The 20,692-nt window shown below is 37.5% G+C and overlaps 1 protein-coding gene across 1 annotated transcript in view; it reads right to left on the bottom strand.

Annotated features, from left to right (window-relative positions):
• The window catches only part of LOC104609003 (MACPF domain-containing protein CAD1-like), a 44,109-nt gene extending 24,820 nt beyond the window's left edge, over positions 1-19,289 (bottom strand). Inside the window, exons 1-4 of the mRNA XM_010275166.3 lie at positions 18,804-19,289; positions 5,947-6,185; positions 5,440-5,626; positions 5,240-5,317 (exon numbers count right to left, since the gene is read on the bottom strand). Of these exons, the coding sequence (XP_010273468.1) occupies positions 5,240-5,317; positions 5,440-5,626; positions 5,947-6,185; positions 18,804-19,079 (780 nt within the window). The 5' untranslated portion in view covers positions 19,080-19,289. The remainder of the gene's footprint in view (positions 1-5,239; positions 5,318-5,439; positions 5,627-5,946; positions 6,186-18,803) is intronic.
• Between the last annotated feature and the right edge of the window lie 1,403 nt (positions 19,290-20,692).

Raw genomic sequence — 20,692 nt, forward strand, 5'->3', positions numbered from 1 at the left:
CACATTGTTACCACCTGAGAGTCCCCTTCAACTAGGAGATGCGCTCCACCCCAAGCTGGTTGGCGATCTGAATTCCTTGTACTACAACAAGGATTTCTGCCCTTGTGGAATCCCCCACTCCCACCGGTCCTGAGAATAGGGAAATTATGTTGTTGTCCTTATTTCTCAGGATACCCCCTATATCTGAAGGCCCGGGGTTGCCTTGGCTGCTTCCATCAAAGTTCAGCTTGATGACACCTTCCAAAGGCGGAATCCATTCTGACATATATCTATCCTTCTTTGTTGAAATGTTAGCTATTGCTAGCCAATTCCTCAACAAGTCATCAAAGGATAAGTCATCAAAGATATCCACAGTTTTCAGCCAATGGATTGCTCTTGTTAGGATACAATCCTTCATTTCATCTAACCCTCTTTCCTTCTCTAAGAAAATTCTTGCATTCCTTTCCTCCCAAAGAGTCCACAGAGTGACTGCCCTGACACATTTTCACATGATCTTACCTCTTCTAGTTGCCAAACAAAGACAGATGGGTTGAATAACAAGCTTAAATCATAAGGCATAGACCACCTACCTCCAAATAAACAAAGGCTCCACCTCCATATGGCTGTAGCAAAGGAACAGAAGATCAGCAAATGGAAACAGTCCTCATTCTCGACCTTACACAAGGAACACCAATTTGGGGAAAGACAAAGTGAGGGTCTCTTTTTCTATAAGTTTTCCAAAGTATTGATTTTCCCATAGAAGACTTCCCAGCAGAATACAGTAACTTTTGGGGGAATAGGTCGCGCCCAGACTTCTTTGACAGGGAATCCTTGGGAAATGGAGTTAGAACTGAGGGATTTTAGAAAAGAAGAGCAAGTAAAAATACCTTTTGGAAGAGGAGTCCAAACCCTTTGATCAGAAGAAGTGGGGTCCAAGCAAACGGATTCTAGTAAATGAATTAGCTCAATAACACAATTCGACTCACCATCCCTTAACCCTCTACGAAACCCAAAGTCCGAGTTTAAAGATAAGGGGTTTAACGGGCTCGGGAGAAAAGTTGCAATTGGCTCATGTTTGTGAAGGGAAATGGAATAGAGCGAGGGGAAACAATCTTTGAGGGGTTGAGTACCCACCCAAATATCCTCCCAGAACAGAATAGCATTACCAAAACAAGCATCATACCTGATGAATCTGAGGAAGCGAGGGAAAATACCATGTATAGCCTTCCAAGGTGTAGTAAGGGTAGCTCGGCAAGATATCCCGGAATCCCAACCATTTCCTGCACAACCATGAATGCTTGCCACCACCTCATGCCATTCATATGGTACTTTTTTTAACTCAATGTTTTTTCAACCATGACAACAAATTATAAGGTAATTGTGTTAGCCTAAAAGGAAAAGGCTAACTTGTTTACTGACCTTAAGTCTTGCAAAGCTACAAATGGTTCAATACCAATGAGACTTGTTTGTTGTTTTCTCCGAACAAATTTATCCAAAGAACTTGGGACCAATGGTTTGTTTAGTGTGTACTTATTTTTTATTGGTGGTAAATGGAGGACTGAAGATTGAGTACTATCAGTTATATTGTTCACTTATACGCTTTTGAAGTTTTGATTTGGCAAAAATAATATAGTAATAGTAATAATAATTTGTATCTTAAGCTTGTGGCAGATTATGTGCTTAACCATTTGAGTTTTAGAATTTTCTTGGAATTGTAAGTAAATGGAATTCAATGAACTAGAATTCAGGAAACTATAATGGTTATTATTTGGACTAGAAAGTTTTTTGATCGGGAAACTAGAATGGTTATTCAGGACACTCTGTAAGAAAACAATAGATCTTTTACTTCCAAATGTTAAACTATGAGCCCCCTAATCATCTCTTGCAACTTCAACCCTGTCACTCACAGTAAAACTTCAAACCTGTCATTCACTATCATTCTCATTTACCATTTTTGAGTTAATAAAGGTTAAAAAAAAAAAAACTTCACAAAACAACCCCCAGGCAGATTATTCACTCTGATATCTTTTGTCTCATCACTATTAATTAGGCTGAAGAGCCAGGGATGGGCAATATGTGCAATGCTTAATCATTTTTTATCAGTGGAAATATCAGAGGAGATAAGAATCCATTAACAGTGAAAAAAAAAAGATTAGAAGTGCAAAAAAAATCAATCTGATCTATCTCAGCAGGCAAGACCCAACAACATAACAGAAAAGGAGGCAAAACATATGGTTGAAGAGGAGTGAGGAACATGGTCTTGTTGATCAGATACAGTAATTTCTTTGAAAGGAATGTTGATTAGATACAGTAATTTCTACCTGGAACATATGGTTGATACAGTAATTTTTTTTTATATATTTTTGTGACAAAATTTAATATGGCAAGACCCAACAACATAACAGAAAAGGAGGCAAAACATATGGTTGAAGAGGAGTGAGGAACATGGTCTTGTTGATCAGATACAGTAATTTCTTTGAAAGGAATGTTGATTAGATACAGTAATTTCTACCTGGAACATATGGTTGATACAGTAATTTTTTTTTTATATATTTTTGTGACAAAATTTAATATATTTCTGTAACTTATTCACATTTTCTGGGTTTTCAAGTAATTTTTGAATTTTCATTTAGTTTGGACCAGATTGGACCCAATCCAATCCATTTGCATTTCAATTGGACTGGATCCAATCCAGTTTGTATAGATTTGGACTGGATTTGGTCCAGTCCATTTGTAAATGGACCAACGTTGGATCGGATTGGACTGGACCAAATCCGGTCCGATTGACACCCCTACCTATATGAGAGAGGCTAGAGCTACAGCAGTCCCAATGAACAGCAAATTTGAATGGGCCAGAAGGTCAGATAATCCCCATGCTAATAGACTTTGAAAAGAATGGAAATTAGATGAACGCTTTGTATTGGAACTTGGGAGCACACCTTAGAAAGACAAATCCTTGTGGGAATAGTGCCTTGAACTCAAGGCATGTTGTAGGTCTTTTGGGCAGTTTCCTGTTTGGAAACTAATACTACCATTATTTTGGATTTTCTTGTTGTACTAGGGAAATAGGACCTAAATCTATAAATATATGCTTTTTTCATGACACTTCAGTCCATGGGGTGTTCCCCATTATAGGTTTAGGGGTTCTACACAGTTCAAATCTTGTATATCAGATTTTTGGTGTTTTGGTGTGGCAATCCCTTTGTGAGATGTTAGAAGAGCATCTCTTGGAAGAAAGAAAGTTGCATCATGGGGAAAACATTGTTCTTGGGGAAAGAATTTCTCTTTGGCATTCTTGTTGGGATTTTATTTCATTGTGATCCCCACCTAATTTAGTGGACTTATTTTGATCTTCTTCTCCCATGGACATAGGCATCTTGCCGAACCATGTCAATCCTTGTTTTATAGGTTTTTGGTTTCTTTTCTTTTTCTTTTTTCTATTTATTTGGTTCCAACCTGTAAACAGGCCTGAAATGGCCAGCATTGGCCAACATACACAAAACTACAGCATGTCCTAGTAGACATCTCCACAATATCCTACCTCCAGATCCTAATGTATCCTAAAAACGAGAACACCAAACCAAAGTGCCCAAAAAGTGTTTACTTGTTAAAAATGTATACTTACAATGGATAAATTTAAATGATTCATCATTTCCTATTGATTTGTACAGGATGCAAAGGTAAGGAGAGATGCACTAACTTTTTTTTTCTTCATCTTCAAAATGGGGAAAAAGTATATACAGGAAAAATCCTATGGAGATCATAAGGAAAGAAATGCAAGAATTTTCAAGGAGAAGCTGAGCAGAGAAGCCACAAGAGAGAACACCATTATCAAGGTGGTGTGCTGGGTGACTAAGAGTGATGCTTTCACTTCATTCACCACTATATTAAGAAATTGGTAAAATGGGACCTCATCCATGGTAACAAAGAGTAAGCCTTCTATCCATGGAGTCCCCCTCCCAAAACATTAGGAAAATGAACTTTGATGGTTATAGACAGGGAACCCAGATCGTTATGGAGTTGGGGTGAGTTTTCAGAAATTTGAAAGGGAACATCTTAGCTGTATACTCTGGGCCAACTGGTCCAGGTGAGTGTGGCACAATCCTTGCAGAACTATGGGCAGTCTTACATGGTTAAAGGATTGCAAAACCCTAAAACTACAAAGACAGTTTAATTGAAGGGAACTCGCATGTAATCATAGAATGGCTGAAGAGGGACCAATTTGGCTCTTGAGAACATAGACATGCCTTTAGACAAAGAAGCTAGCCTTGGAGTTGATGATAAATTATAAATGGACACCACATTCAGCCAATGGCATACCAGAGACTTGCAAAACAAGGGGCGAACAGAAATCAGATGTGTTCGAGACTTCAAGTTAACCCCCTGGGGGGGGAGGGGGGGGAGAGAGAGATTTGTAAAGGAAAGAAAAAAAGTAGTTAGTCAAAGCTACTTATTTGGGGTGCCAAACACAATTCTGTACCAAATTATGTAACTTCTACTTTTTTAAGCAAATAATAAACTTCTTAATTGTTACCGATCAAAGAATGTTTGCAGACATTTGATAACACAAAATAACACACATAATAAGAAAACAACAATTCTTTCTAAAATTTCTTCTTCAGGATGCAACAGCAAGGAGAGATGCACCAAGTGTGCACATGCAAACAGCAAGAAAACAACAACTTTTTTATCATTAAAATAAGAAAGCAAGTCTTTTCTAAATTATTTCTTCCTCCTTTTTTGAACAATGACAACCAAAAGGTTATGCTAATACTATAGAGAAAGTGGAAAAATTATGACATGAGACGGATGTCAGACCGCCCCTCCCACAAACCTCTGATTCCTTTACTAAATTCACTTTTTTTTTCTGTTTATAGGTCAGATGAAGATTTTATTAATCTAAATATTAAATAGTGATTAAGGTACGATCCCTATAGGACCTGCCAGGTCCTTTGGTATAGCCCATCATAAAACTTACAATCTCTACCCTGGAAGAGCAAGCGTCCCCAAACAAAATCCCTATCAACTTAAGATGACTTTCAATATTTTCGATTATTCAATCAACTCAAATTACCAACTCTTATGTCTCACAAGTTATCAGGAAACGCAAATCATTTTCCAGAAAATGCATAATAATTTATGAAGATTATATTTGTAAATAATAGATCAGTTGATTTTTAATGTCTATTACTGGTTCAGTATTTCAATATCAATATTAAGCCAAGAGAAACAAATGAACAATGAAACTATAATTACTTACCTCTTTCCCACTTATAGATGGAACAGTAGAAAGCTGAGGGTGTATTTCTCGGCTGTTGAAAAGAGATGGATCCAGAACCTGATATTTGGAGATACTCAAAAGTTAACATCATTAGAATACAGCCTCCAATTATGCATTGCTGCATATCTGAATGCAATAGAAGCATCAAAGAGGTGGTGTAACAATAAAACTAGCCTTACCTTGAATCTGGCTGGAACAGCACTGAGCTGACTTTCTGAGTCAAATCTTTGATTCCCAATATCTATCAGGTAGTTGTTGATTTCTGACGCTGACAAAGGAGATGACTGGTGCTGCTTGACATAAACTACATCTCTACCACCAATTGTTGCAGATGTAATGACATGGGTACCAAAATTTTCAATAAAGCTGAGAAGTCAAGATAAAGTATATGACATAAGAAAAGAAAAGAAGATGACTAAAAGACTAAAAGGGAAACAAAAAGAGATACTATCTAAGTTTTTTAATCTTTTCTTATATGATATACACAGTTATTTGATATGTTTTTTTGAGCCTCAAATGTGCAATCATACTTTTCCTAACAATTTTATGAAATTTTAACAAATTACATGTTTCTAAAAATTTTTCTTGATTTCTTTAGATTTTCCAAATATCTCAGTGAAATTTATCATGACATTCAGGTTACTCGTGCAAATCTAACAAGATAAGGATTAGGTTTAATTATTTACCTTGCCAAGGATGCGGGATCCCAAGTGTGTGGAACAGCATGCTTGATTTCCTCATGCAAAACTAAATCTGACTTTGCCAGTTTAACTGTAAACAAGGGAATAAAGTATCCAACCATGGCAAGAGTTTTTGTAGCTGCTGCATCAACTTGCCAAGAACCAGTGAAATTGAACATGGAATTAAAGCATCCAAGAGGAGTACGACCTGATATACCTGACTTCTTATTGAAAAATTCTGCCATCTGGAATATCATACATCAAACGGCTTACATTTTTTACCATTTATACTTTCAGTAAAAGAAATAATTCTGATCACTAATTAATGAAAACAAATCCAAAAATAAGGTGTACAGGCATAGATGAACAAGTTATTTGCTCATAGATTTGGATATATTATTCTCTGAAAAGTATATATCATTTTAACAGTAAAATAAAAATTTTACTGATAGGAAAAAAAAGATACATTTCTGAGAACGAATACTGAGCTAACATCCACAAACAACTCAGCAACAGTACAATATTTGAACTTTAAATAGTTTCCCAAACTATTAGGGTTTCTTTTTTTATTATAAACTATCTAAATTTTTATCAATAGAAAAATGATTATTAACTATGTACTTGTTTTACAAAGTAAAAAAAAAAAAGTTGGAGGATAGGTAGGAATAATGTCCCGGTTACCCATCTCCAATTTGCGGATGATATCATCATCTCCAATGAAGGGGGCAACCTACGGAGAGTGAGGAATCTAAAGAGCTTGATAAGTTACTTTGAAAGTGTTTCTAACCTAAAAATAAACTTTGATAAGAGCTGTATAGTGGGAATAAATTTGGATGAAGGGGTCATTGAGTCTGTTGCTGAGTGCTTAAATTGTCATGTGGCTTCTTGGCCTCTGTCTTACCTTGGGCTCCCTTTAGGTGCTAACCCGAAGGAAAGCAATTTTTGGACTCCAATCCTAGAGAGATTTGAAAAAAGATTAGCTACTTCGAAAAAGAACTATATCTCTCTAGGAGGTAGAGTAACGTTGTTAAGAGCCACCCTAGCTAACTTGCCAATTTATTATCTCTCTACTTTTAGAATCCCCTCTAGGGAGGCAAAGAAATTAGAGAAGCTAATGAGGAATTTCCTATGGGAGCCAGGGGAAGAGAAGAAGGATCACTTAATAAGGTGGGATATAGTGTGTAGAAGTAAGGAAGAAGGTGGATTGGGGATAGGAAATTTGATCTTGAAGAATACAGCTTTGTTAGGTAAGTAGCTGTGGAGATGACCCTTGGAAAGAAGGAGGTTGTGGCATGAGGTGATAGCTAGTATTCATGGTTGTTGTCACTCAAATAATGGCTGGGATGCTGGTGTTTCTCGACAGGCTACTTTGACAACTCCTTGGAAAGCGATTCATAGCATCCTTCCCCAATTTCTTAATTTTGCTAGGTATGATGTTTGCTCAGGGAATTCTGTTCTCTTTTGGGAAGATGTCTGGGTGGGAAATTCAACCTTAAAAGACCTTTTCCCTTCTCTTTACTCTATTTCCTTGTTTAAGAATAAGGTTGTCTCTAATTTCCTTCCCTCCCCCCTTTTGCCTTTGTCGTTAAATTGGGATTTTGGCTTCCGTCGGGGCTTGAGGGATGCTGAACTTGGTGATGTTTCTCAACTTCTTTTGATTCTTGATAATGTCTGTTTGGATCCTTTACAGTCAGACAAGAGGATTTGGTCCCCCCACCCAAAAGGCTCCTTTTCTTGTGTCTCCTTTTTGAAAGCCCTTTGTTCTTCCTCCCCTCAGTCGGTTTTCCCAATAAAGGAGCTTTGGGCTAAGCTTATTCCTCCCAAAATTATCCTGTTTTGTTGGGAAGTGTTTTATGGGAAAATCAATACTCTTGACTGCCTACAAAAAATGAAGCCTTTTATGTGCTTGTCCCCTAGCTGGTGTATTCTTTGCAAAGCTAATGGTGAGGATCGCTTCCACTTACTAATTTCCTACTCCTTTGTTGTTGCTATTTGGGATTGGATTTTTGCCTTATTTCGTTGTAGGTGGAATTTACCCACTAATGTAAGTCTGCTTTTCGACCTATCGGTTTTTGTATGGCCCACAAAAAGAGGAAGGATTATGTGGAAATGTATCAAAGCAGCCGCACTTTGGACAATATGGGAGGAAAGAAATGCAAGAATTTTTCAAGAAAAGGAACGAAGCCTCCCGAATATCAAAGAGTGTATCTTAACAAGGGCAATTCATTGGTCGAAAACTTCAAATTTTTTCCATTTGTTCTCCTCTGATGACTTTAGAAGGAACTGGCTAGAGGTGGCTAATAGCTCCCTCGAGAAGGAAAGGACTTCTATAGTATGGACTCCGCCACTAGAAGGTTGCGTAAAACTGAATTTTGATGGAAGTAGTCAAGGCAACCCTAGCCCCTCAGGTATAGGAGGGATTTTGAGAGATAAGGATGGTAATATCTAGCCTTGTACTGAAGTGGGAGCAAGTTTGTTACCCTAAGGAGCATGGTGGCCTAGGTATAAGGAACTTATTAAAGAAAAATAAGGCCCTTCTAGGGAAATGGCTGTGGAGATTCCCTTGTGAAGAAGATAGGTTGTGGCACAGGGTCATTAAAAGCATTCATGGTGAAGCAGTTAACAGCTGGGATGCAAAACTAGCCTCCAATGCAGCTCCAAACTCTCCCTGGAAGGCAATTTATGAGGTATTACCAACCTTTCTTCTAATCAGATTTGATGTTGGATGTGGCAATAAAGTTTTATTCTGGGAAGACCTTTGGGCTGGGGATATGCCTCTTATGGTTAAATTCCCGGATCTCTACTCTTTACCAAACCTTAAAAACAAACCTGTTGCTAGGTTTGGTTTGCTCTCGGACTTTGGTATCTCTTGGGATTTTGGGTTCAGAAGAGGGTTGAGGGAAAATGAATGTGAGTCTCTAGTGCTTTTAATCTCAACACTTGAGAGGGTCTACTTAGACCAATCTATAGCTGATAGTAGAGTTTGGTCCCCAACTCCTGATGGTCTATTTTCTTGTGCATCTTTCTTTGGTTTGCTCACTCACTAGGACCCTATCGGGGTGAACTTCCCTGTGAAAGAAATATGGTGTAAACCGATCCCTCCAAAAGTATAAGCTTTCTATTGGGAAGTGTTCTTAGGGAAGGTAAGCACTTGTGATGTGCTACAGAAAAGGAGGCCAAATAAATGCCTCTCTCCTCATGTGTGTGTCCTTTGTTTGGATTGTGGTGAAACCCTACCCCATTTACTTTTATCTTGCTCCTTTGTTTCTGATATTTGGAATGTTGTTTGTTCTCTCTTTGGATGCAGATGGGCTCCCCCACAAGATGTGGTAAGTCTTTTCAGCCCCTCCTTCCTGAGACAACAGAAGAAAAGAGGAAAATGCTTATGGAAGGCAGCAAGAGCAGCTACAGTATGGATTGTATGGGAGGAAAGAAACCTAAGAATTTTCTCTAAAAAGAGTAAATCAAAGGAGGAAGTGATTGAAGCCATAAAAATCAGAGCTGCACATTGGGTGAAGACCATGGAGCTATTCAAAAATTTCTCCACGAACGAGATTTTAAGAAGTTGGGTTGAAGTAGCACTAACAGATGCACCCAAAGTAATTGTGAGTGAGGAATGGAAGCCACCGGCACTGAACAAACCAAAACTAAATTTTGATGGGAGTTCTTTTGGTAACCCAGGAAAGGCAGGCATAGGGGGTGTGATTAGAAATCATCAGGGTGTGGTGGTGGCACTCTTCTCAGGACCAATAGGTATTGGTGACTCAATACAGGCTGAATCTCTAGCCCTACTTCAAGGTCTAAAGATGGCTGAGCATATAGGAATAACAGACTTAGAAATAGAAGGAGATTCACCACTGGTCATTTCTTGGGCTAAAAACATCACTTCAGTACCTTGGAAGCTCAAATTTATCTTCAGAGAAATTGACATACTTACAAGGAGGATCAACTCTCAGTTTGATTGGGTCAAATGGAGCGCAAATGGGATGGCGGATACCCTAGCAAAACAAGGGGCAAATAGATCTACATTGTACTGGGCAGAACTGTAACTGATTGTTTGTGGGTGCAGATTAGATTAATGCTTTTCGGCTACCTATAACTTTTGTAACTGATTGTAACCTTTGCTACTTTATTAATAAAATTTCTTGCTGATCAAAAAAACAAATATCTTAGCCTTGTACTCGGGTCCAGTGGAATAGGAGACTCAAATAGGGCTGAGTTGTCGGCAGCTTTACAAGGTATTCAGATTGCTAATCAACTTGGTGTTAAGAACCTTCAAATTGAAGGTGACTCCAAGATTGTTGTAGGTTGGTTAACAGATCCGAGCTCAGTCATTTGGTGCTACAAGAACCTCTCAAAGAAGGCCAGCTGGTTATTGAGAAACATGAATTTTAGTATACAGTGGGTTGGTAGGTCTGCAAACGCTATATCAGATTATCCTGCTAAACATGGGGTTTTGAAGAAACATTTGTACTGGGCTACCTTGTAATCTTGATTTATAGTGCTATGTGATTTTCACTCTTTAAGGGAGGTCGCACCTCGTGCCTCTCAGTAAGATGATTGTAACAGTTCTCATATTGTCTTAATAAAATTCCTCTTCAATTATCAGAAAAAAGACTATGTACTTTTTTTTATTATTAACTATGTAATTTTATTAACATGTGAAAAAGAATGAACATATTGAATCAAAGAAAAAGAATGAACATAATTAGGAATAGATGTTTAGGCAAGCATTGCTGCCTGACCCAGAAGTTCCCATGTTACAATCAAGAAATCCTACACTCTAGGTTGACCACCTCCAAGACATTTGATAATGGCTGAATTGGCTGAACTGAATTTCTTATCACTTTTTTCTTTTAGTAAATAATCAATTAAGTTGCAAGTTTCTCAACTGCTGAATAGCATGTCAAGATGATTATTTTACCCCCATATATTTCACTATACAATTATTTTATCCACTGAAAAACAAACCAATAAGTAATTCAGTTCATCTGATTCAGCAATTATCAAACAGCCCTAAGCATTCTTTGTTAATGTAAAATGGGACCAGATGCAGAAAATCAAGGTTTTGAAAGGAGAAATACTCAGAGTGTAATTTGAGTCAAGTAGAAATGAAAGAAGCACTGAACAGAATGAAATGGACTGAAAAGGGCTAGAAGAGCTAGGGCAGACCGAAAAGAAATTGGATGGAAGTAGTAAGAAATCATTTAAGTGACCAACATGAATACCATTTTTCTATCAAATATTACTTGGAACAAGGACTAATTTTAGACCAATTTTTGCAGGTATATAATGTTAGAATTCAAAAAATATGAAATATTCGATAGTATATACTTTTTTTATTAATAGAAATTTTATTAATTCAGAAACTGATTTAGAATTGTAATTTCATACAACATCGCATGGAGAGGTGCGAGCTGCAGCCTCTCCCAATTGATCACAAGTAAACTATGAATAAATTACATAATCACAGCTGAGCCCAAAACAATTCTTCCCTATTTACCCTTTGCTTGGCTAACACATCAGCCAACGCATTTGCTGATCTCCCCCATCCACTGTATAGACTTCTTAATTTCATTCTTGTAGCATCATATAGTATTCTCAGGGTTTTTCAGCCAGCCCACCACCACCTTGGAATCCCCTTCAATGATTAAATGCTCTACCCCCAATTGGTTTGCAAATTGCACCCCTTGTACAGCAGCTAATAGCTCTGCCTTAACAGAATCTCCAACTCCTAAAGGACCTGAGTAGAGTATATACTTTTCCATAGATGTGTCAGAGAGCCCATTTTTTCTCATCTTGCCAAGTCAGACTCTTGGACACATTTTGGATTCTGACTCCCATGACTGTGTCTATGCAACAATGGCTATTTCTTGGCTATTTAAAGAAATGTTTATCTAGCTATGTAATGTAAACTGCATTTAGACTTTTTGTTGTGTAAGTTATACATTCTTTCTTTTAATAGAAAATAAGCAATTCTATCAATCAAAAGAAAAATGAAACATACAGGAAGTATAAGGAACTGAGCCCAAAAAAGAAAACATAACAAAATAATAACAACAGCAAGAATGGAAAACAAAAAGAAACAACTCCACCCCCACCCCCCACCCCAAACCCCAGAAAAAAAAAAAAAAAAAAGATCCCCCATAAGGATCAGAAACCCAGAAAAAGAGCTTAAGCACTTATTGGGGGGAGTGAAGCTTTAATTTAGCTGCTTTCACTGAACCACTTTGAAGAAGCTTCACTGGAAGGCCACTTTTTTTTGGCTGAGCGATGGCATATTTAGGCTTTCTAATTTTTTCACCAAACATTTCTTATAAGCTGTCCAAGTGAGGCCCACCTCACAAATCCAAAAGATGCCACCTGAAAGCCTTCCCAAATGGCCAGTAAAACCAAAAACAAACCAAGTTTAAGCAACCTCCATCAAGGCCGCAACAAATTCACTAAGAAACTTAAAACTTATCCCTCCACATCACTTTTTTCCTTGCCCCTTCTCCCTCTTTAGAGGATAAATCAACCACTGCCTCAACTTCCTGCAGCCCTACCTTGCGCCATCCCCAGCTCCATCATGTCCTAACCATGTAGGTTGCAGACCTCCCCCATTAATTTCCTCTTCTTCACTCCTATCTACCTGAATAAACTCCAATGCCATCTAAGATCTATCATCATTCCATTCCTCCAATCCCCTAAAGCTTATTCAGCAAACACCTCTGTTAGAGAATAAAAACTTATTCAGGGACCTCACCTAACAGCTTAAGTTTTTAGGTTGAATGGTTCCTTGATATGGTATTAAAGCCTGTTTGACCAAGTGGTCTTTGTTCGATCCTCACTGTCCCCATTATAATTAATTAAATTTCAGCACAAGGTATGGGTTGGCTTGCGTTTGTCCATGCTTCAAGCCTGATGGGCTTTTGTGTGAGGGGGCATGTTAGAGAATAAATACCTATTCAGGGACCTCACCTAACAGCTTAAGCTTTAGGTTGAACAGCTCCTTGAGAACCTCAACCCACAAGAAAAATAAAGTAACAAACCAAGTGATTTGGCCACTTGACCCTTGAGACTTGGCCAAGACATATTCTCTTTTTTTCGATCAAACCAAGACATACTCTCTTAGCTGTAGATTCTCCTTGACCTGTTCATTTCCATCAATTTGGTGATATGGGAGCCCAAAGACAAATGGTCAGATATGGGATTTTGTGAATTTTTATGCATTTTTGTATTTTATACAGTAAGGATGATTCTGTCATTTCACAATTTCAGTGGGTCTGACCATAGGGTCTGATTTGTCTATTTTATCTGGTTTGTGTTTAGAGCTTTAGGATCATTACTTAACTAGCTTAGGAGTTATCAAGTTTTCTTTAAGTCAAAGGATGACATTGGCAATTCTGTAATTAATGTTTTCATATTCTAGTAGGAACTAGGATTGGCTACCCCCCTATAGTCACTGCATATGTTGTAAGTGCAAAAACACTGAGTAACAAATAAATTGACTTTATTTGAGTTCTTATAGCTTATGCAAGAATAATGGGTAATTCTCAAACTCTAGAGTGATACAAGGCCTCCATTTAGTGATTCTAGGTTTTCTCTCTATATCCTCTCCAATTTTGCAAGAAAACATTACAGCCATCAACAACCCAGTGACCCACAGATTCTTTATCAAAGGAATCCATTTAACATCCCTGAAGGACTAAGACTGATCCAGATATAATTTTCTTTAGTTTAAATCAAACCTGAAACCTTCCCATTTCAGCCATTTCCTTCCTTTTTGTGCCAACCATCTCTGATTGCTCCCATATTAGAATGCCCCCCACATTTCTTCATCATACCAAATGTCATCCTAGACTCCATCTAAAACTCTACTTTCTGGGGTTTTGGCCATTTTTCCTTCTTTTTTTTGTTTGAAGATAAATAAAGAAAATTTTTCTTTGCTAAAATTGCTAAAATAGAAGAGTACAGCTTAAAATGGTGACAAGAGTCAAGAGGTCACCCCCAAAACAAGAAAGAAACAAAATAGAAACATAGAAAACTTCAAAGCAAACAATTCAAAAAAAAAAAAACCCAGATTTGTATGGATTCATAGAACACCAAAAATATGCCCCAAAATCTTTTTTATTTAATCCTTGAAATTCTGGCAGTATCAACACCCAACCAATCACTGAAGAGCTGATCCGAGCCACCACCTCTTCTACTTTTTTTCTTCATATTCTTGAATATTCTTCTATTTCTTTTCCTTCCATACTTCCCAAAACACAGCAAATGGAATGCAACTCCACATCAATTTGACCTTAGTACCACCCTGAATTCTTGGCCAGCAACCAAAGATTTCAGACTGATCTGAAATTGACCACATATCCAATTTAAACAGCTTGAAAAAGTAGAACCATATTGGGGAAATGAAGCTGCAATGGTACGACAGATGAATAATGTTTTCCTCTCCAGACAAGCAAAGAACATTGGAAATTGAAATCCTCTACTCTTTAGGATGTCCTGAGTCAGTAAGCACCCCCTGGCTGTTAGCAAGGCACAGGCTCCCACCCTTGGGGGCACTGGTTTCGCCCACACTCCCTGAAACCAGATTTCTGATCAGAATGGAATACAATGACTTGACTGTAAATTTTCCATCCTCGCATTCCTTCCACCATCTGGTGTCACCAACTGATGGATTAATTTCCAATGATTGCAGTTAAGATAGCACATCCAAACATTTCTCCAACTCCCAGCCAAGGAGAGGCCTTCTAAAGTTTGGAGTCCAATACAATCTGGCATTCTAAACATCTCTACAAAGTTTCACTAAAAATTCCATCTCTACACCTAGTTTTAGAATTTTTCTAGTTTTTTACCATCTCACAAAGGATATGCATCTCCAGTGATTTGATCCAGAACCTCTCTAACCCCTCTTAATCCTTCCTTCTAGTCCTAAACTCTTCCAAGGCCATTGTTACCCTCTTAATCCTACATCTTGGTAGCATTATATCAGTCAACTAATGGCAAATAGGTAGGGATCCCACAATTTTTAGATCTGGTGGTGCGCTTCAAGGGTGAAGGAAGGTGACTGAAGTAAATGGTAATTAAGAATGAAGGTTGGTGATGCAGAAGTAAATACCTTATTATTCACCAAAGAATAAGCAAGAAGTAAGGTTCCAACAGTGAAGCACCTTAGAATCAGGAAGAAAGAAATTAAGAAAGACATCTTGTTGCAGAACATAGAGCAGAGAACCAGGTTGCTTAAAGAAATAATTGGAGAGAGAGAGAGAGATATCTAGCTACAACCAGAATTCACTAAACCGAACTTCTATTCATCAAATCTGGCTTTTCAAATTTTCAATTATGATGACTCTATTTATAGGATGAATATAAGGGATAGGGTTTCCCCTTACAGAGTACAGACACCAATTGAAGTTGACCAAAAATGATCTACAATTGATTTAAAACTAACCCAAATCCATGAATAACACATATGAACACTCAAATATGGAATCTAACCCCTAAACAAACTCTAAATACCCTAACTATCCTATTAAAATTAAACAGACAACTCCAAGATAAACCCAAAAATAGAAACTTCCAAATCCCATCACAGACTTACACCCTATTAACAAAATAGTCATAGCTTTCCCATAACGCATCAGATTCACAAAATCTTGATCTTGTTGTATGGTGTGCCTGTGTGTATGATGACATCAAAATCAAATCAAGCAAATAAGTTTTGGCCCCCTAAATTTGCATTGCAAGAAAAGTGATGCAACTATAACCATAACTTTTCAAAATTCCAAGAACTCTCTGGTAAGACTCTTTAAGCCTATTTAACCCTTGTAAGATGATTCACCCTATAGAAAAAACTCAAATTGATCATCCAAAGATTATAATATTAAAACTTGTGTAGGAGTTTAAAGAAACTTGGTTTATCCTTCCATGGTTTCTTTCCCTTTTCCCACATCTGCATCACCAATATTCTGCCATTATAGTAACGTAAGCTCCATTCAGGGAGAGGCGACTATTTGAGATGGCAGTAAGTAATTAGCCAAAAATTTGTTGGAATGCTAAGGTGTAGGTTCTATAAATAAGGAGCATCACTTGAGATGGTAGCATAAGGAGGTACTAGTCCTTAGTGCAAACCTCAGGATCAGGGATTAGTTCACAATAGTGATAAGAGCCAGAAGAAGTCAAGAAACATTGATTGACTATTGGGATAAATGGCATGGATGTCAGCTATCCACATATAAGGGCCAACCTTACCCTTGTATCTCATTGACAAGACAAATATGAATCCTGATGGTGCTCAGAGACTATGTGAAATTGATAGAGTCCTTGTTGTCTCATCTACCTAATGATTACCGCTTCCATGTATGGAAGCATCAGATATCCCATCCCATAGTAGATAAATGAATAAGAAGCTATTGCGTTCAATTGAATTATGTTGTTTTCATGGTACTGATGCTGAAATGGATACATATACCATGTAATTCCAAAAAGGATTGATTGTCTTAGGTTTTCTTGTATAATGATTCTAAATGGCTTTGGTCTTCTATTTTGTATAAAATAAATAAAATTTTACTTTGTATAATGCGACAAAATGTCATTGTTAGCATTATCAGCATTATATTCCTTTATTCTTGAAGCTGAATGCTCTCAAATGTCAACGGAAACACTCATTGGCCAAGTGCTTGGACACTGCCTCAGCCAATATAAAATGTATGAAAAACCATGTCATGTTTGGATGAATAAAAAACCTTGAGGAGTGAAAATCAAAATCCTGGAAAGAACACCCTATAGTTGCTCTTTTGTCTAATTTTACTTAGGCCTAGGAGGGTACTGTTCCGGTTTTTTTTTCCTGTTTCAGTCTGAAGTTTTTTAAAATTTTTTTATCATTGAAGTTTTCTTACACTTTCCACTAGAGAATAACTTCGGGTTGTCACTCAGATAAAGCTGAGGGCCATCATAGCTTAAATTCCAAGATGGATCAAGTCCAGATGTCTTATTTTCACATTCTCAATTCCTTGACTAATTAGTTGTATAATCAATTTTCAAAGAAAACTAATACTTTAAACATTTAAGACAAGGCATACAGAAGCCATTTGGCATAACTTATGCATCAACAAGCATATCTGTTATATTACTTCAGCCCATGGCAGTTCTGTCACCTTATTTCAGTAATATGCATAGAAATTTTAACAAGAGAATCAAGATTTGTAAGCTCCATCACTCATAACAAGACTACAATACAAATTTCATGTAAAAAGTAAAGGCTTGGCCCACTAAATAAATTGATGCATTTTCAAACTGAAACAAAATCTCATATGAGAAAATTGGAAATATCACCAGGATTCTCAAACTCAGAACAGAGAGAACATGTCACAGGGAAAAAAAAAGATTAAGAGAACTTCAAGAAGAACAAAAGCTTGAGGGGAAATATGTGCTTGAAGAAGAACTTTAAGAAACTTGATGCTTGGATATGGTTAGCATTGTCGTATCAGGTAGAAAGGGATTAGGACAAGCTTGTTGCATGGCTACTTAAATTAGCACAGTTGATGAAACTTAGAGCAGTAGATTGGAAAATGTCATAACTATCTATATTCTATAGTCAACAAGATAGTAATTTCCTTGATCAAAATGATAACTAAATTTTGATATTATTCTTTTTGTATAAATTGAGCATATAGGGAGAGTCAAACCATTTCCAGCATTAGATGGATTTAAATGAGAGATAAGCAATACACAGAACACAGCACATATGGAAGGGTGTGACTATTTTCAAAAGAAAAGTGACACCATCTTGTACTTCTAACCTTAGGCTCTAGTGAAAGAAGTTTCTATTACAGTACAGAAGACAATTTGCAGTTGTATATTTAAGTTCCAAAATTCCATAAGAAACTAAAAGTTGCTACTGGCATGTTTTTGTCAAGGTTGAATAGATTTCCCAATTACATGTCCGTAGCTGCAAATGCGTGGATAATTTTTTTTTTAATTGTTATATACGTAGATAATGTTACAAAATAATACAAAATATAAGGTTTTGCACTCTACGTATTTGCATTTGTACTCCTTCCAAACTGAGCCTAAAGGAAGAATGCTTTGAGAAGGCAAAAAAATTCCAACACGTTTCTAACCAACTATGCATCTTTATCATAAAAGACAAAGCTCTGTAGTCTTCAGCTTATTGCTTCTGGGTCCCACATCCAACTAATGAAAATTCCCACTTCAAATAATTAAAAATGTTAGTCTAACTTCCCCATCTCTCATTAAGCTAAACAATTATTCATTCTTCAACTTGCACATCCCCTAAAATATCAAATTCGATCACCAACTCAAATCATCAAATTTACATTTTGACTCTTGGATTCAATAAAAATTAAATCTGAGAATGCCCTCTTTCCAAACAAATTGCATATTTTTCAGTTAATTACCAAAAAATAAAAAGGAATAGCTAGGTACAAAAGCTGAAGCATGAGAAAATTCAAAGACCTCGACATTGTGAAACAAAACCAATCTAAGTCTTCGCAACATGCATAATGTCAAATTCCGTTTGAATCTAAACATAGAAGCACATATTGATGGAAAAAATCAAAGAAATGAAGAAATCAACAAAAAAGGGGGAGGGGGAAAGAAAAAACTTGTATAAAACGCCAGAAAGTGAGAAAATAATACCAAAATCGAACTGATAATCAAGGACCCGAAACAACCTCAAACCAAAGAGCGCAAAACAGAGTAAATAAGAACGGAAAAAAAGGAATACAGAAATTCAAACAACTCCCAGAGGCACCATAATAAGAGAAAGGAAACAGACCCAGCAGATAATTTAACTACCCAAGCAGACCCAAGTCAAGAAAACGAGTGCCCATAAACGAAATTGATCGGAAGATTACCTCATGGAAGCTACAGGCTGCTCTGGTATCCATCCTGCTCTTCCCAGAGGAAAATCCAATGTCAACGGAAATATTGGGGAGAACAAGACCTTCATTTATTACGAGATCCCTAGTATTGTTCTCGTCGATGTGAACTAAACGAGACCCCGGAGCTCCCTTACAGTAGAGAAGTCGAATATCCGAGGTAACATCGAAGCCTCGGCCAAGAGCCTGGATTGAGTTGCAGAGGGTCGTGACGAGAGCAGCTGAGCTCGACGTCGTTGATGGGTTTTCCATACCAAGTTGAAGGTGTGGAGAATAGATTTTTCATCGCCGAGTAAAATGAGAAAAATGATAACAAGAAGAGTTGTTGCTTCTGCGCTTCATTTCTGTGTCTGATGTAGTAGTTGTTGTTGTTGTAAGATACTCGATGACTTGATGTTCTTGTTCTTCTCCTTCAAAAGGAGGCTCTTTGACTGTAATAATATTCTGAAAACGCGTTTTCGCTAATAAGGATTCTGAGTTGACTGGTCTTTATATGTGCAAGCTTTTACTTAATTTTCTCGAACCCCACCTCACCTCACCCCACAAAAATGCTATTTTGCCTTCTTTTTATGAATTAGGATCTGTTCGTCATAAATCGCGCCTCACAACAGCCTCACAGGAGGAGATGTTCCCGATGTGCGGCCCTGACATGCTGTGAGGTTGGTACGAGGCGCGCACTGTCAGGACTAGATCCGAACTCTCTTTTTATTCCTCTCTATTTTTTTTTTACTTCTTCTAGCAGGTGAGTGTCTGGACTCCAGAGTGTCAAACGGGTAACTCAGACCCGGCATGTCCAAATCAAACATTTTCAAATTTGGTTACTGTTTTGGTACTTTTGTAACTTGGGCGGATTGGGTCGGATTGAGGATCGGGTCAACCTAGGTCCAATCTATTCCAGCCCTAAGATACAAATCTCAGGCTCAGGCCTAACCCAACCCGAGATCAAGTTCGAAGTTACCAACTCAGGTCCAATCCAAACTTAACCTAAAACAATTTAGGCCATGCTTAGGATTTTTTTTTTTTTCTTCATGGGGCTATAGAAACCGGGGTGGCATTGGGGTTTGATCCCAGGTCTGTAGAGACCCTAACGAGTTAAAGATCCTATCAATTAAGTATATGTTTGGCATCGATGCTGCAGTTGCAGCACCGTTTTCTGATGTTGCTGATGTGTGGGTTGAAAGTACTGTTTTCTTATAAAATTGTGCATTTTTTATTGTTTGGAATCGTGACTGGTAGGTAGGACGTTTCCTGGAGCAACAACAACTTTTTTTGTTTAGTGCCAATGCTCCAAGAAACGTTTTCTGCACTTCTACCCATTATCCAGTGCCACATCACTGCCCTATTGGCAGCAACAAACTGCAACTCTAGGAAACGCCAAATTTGACGTTGCTCCAAGCCATGCCTTCCCGATTTCCAATGCGTGGTTTGGAGCACCGTTTTCTATGAAAAAACGGTTCCAAACATATGGTTGTTTCCTAGAGCACCATTTTTTCCTATGTGGCGCTGATGTGGCATCGTTGCTCTAGGAAACGGCAATGATGCCAAATAGCTGCTAAGCCACCATCAGTTGGTGGCTTAGGATTGATCAGGGCAGGCTTAGGTTTGGTCAAGTCAGGATTGATTGAGTCTGAACAGGTTTGTTGGGTTTAATGTAATTTATAAATATATTTTATTATTTTTGTAAAATCGTCTTTCATTGGAATTTATAACCAAATTTAAGGGTTCAAATGTTCAATGGAATGAAAATGTTTATAAATTCCATTAATAAATTTATATATAAAACATGTATATATATGTGGGAAAATTGAAAATCAGTACCCTGTACTTTGGGCCTAGTCTCACTTTGGTCCCCAAACTTTAAAACG

The sequence above is a fragment of the Nelumbo nucifera genome, chromosome 3, assembly GCF_055504915.1.
Source record: "Nelumbo nucifera cultivar China Antique chromosome 3, China Antique-T2T, whole genome shotgun sequence".
In the NCBI taxonomy this organism is placed as follows: domain Eukaryota; kingdom Viridiplantae; phylum Streptophyta; class Magnoliopsida; order Proteales; family Nelumbonaceae; genus Nelumbo; species Nelumbo nucifera.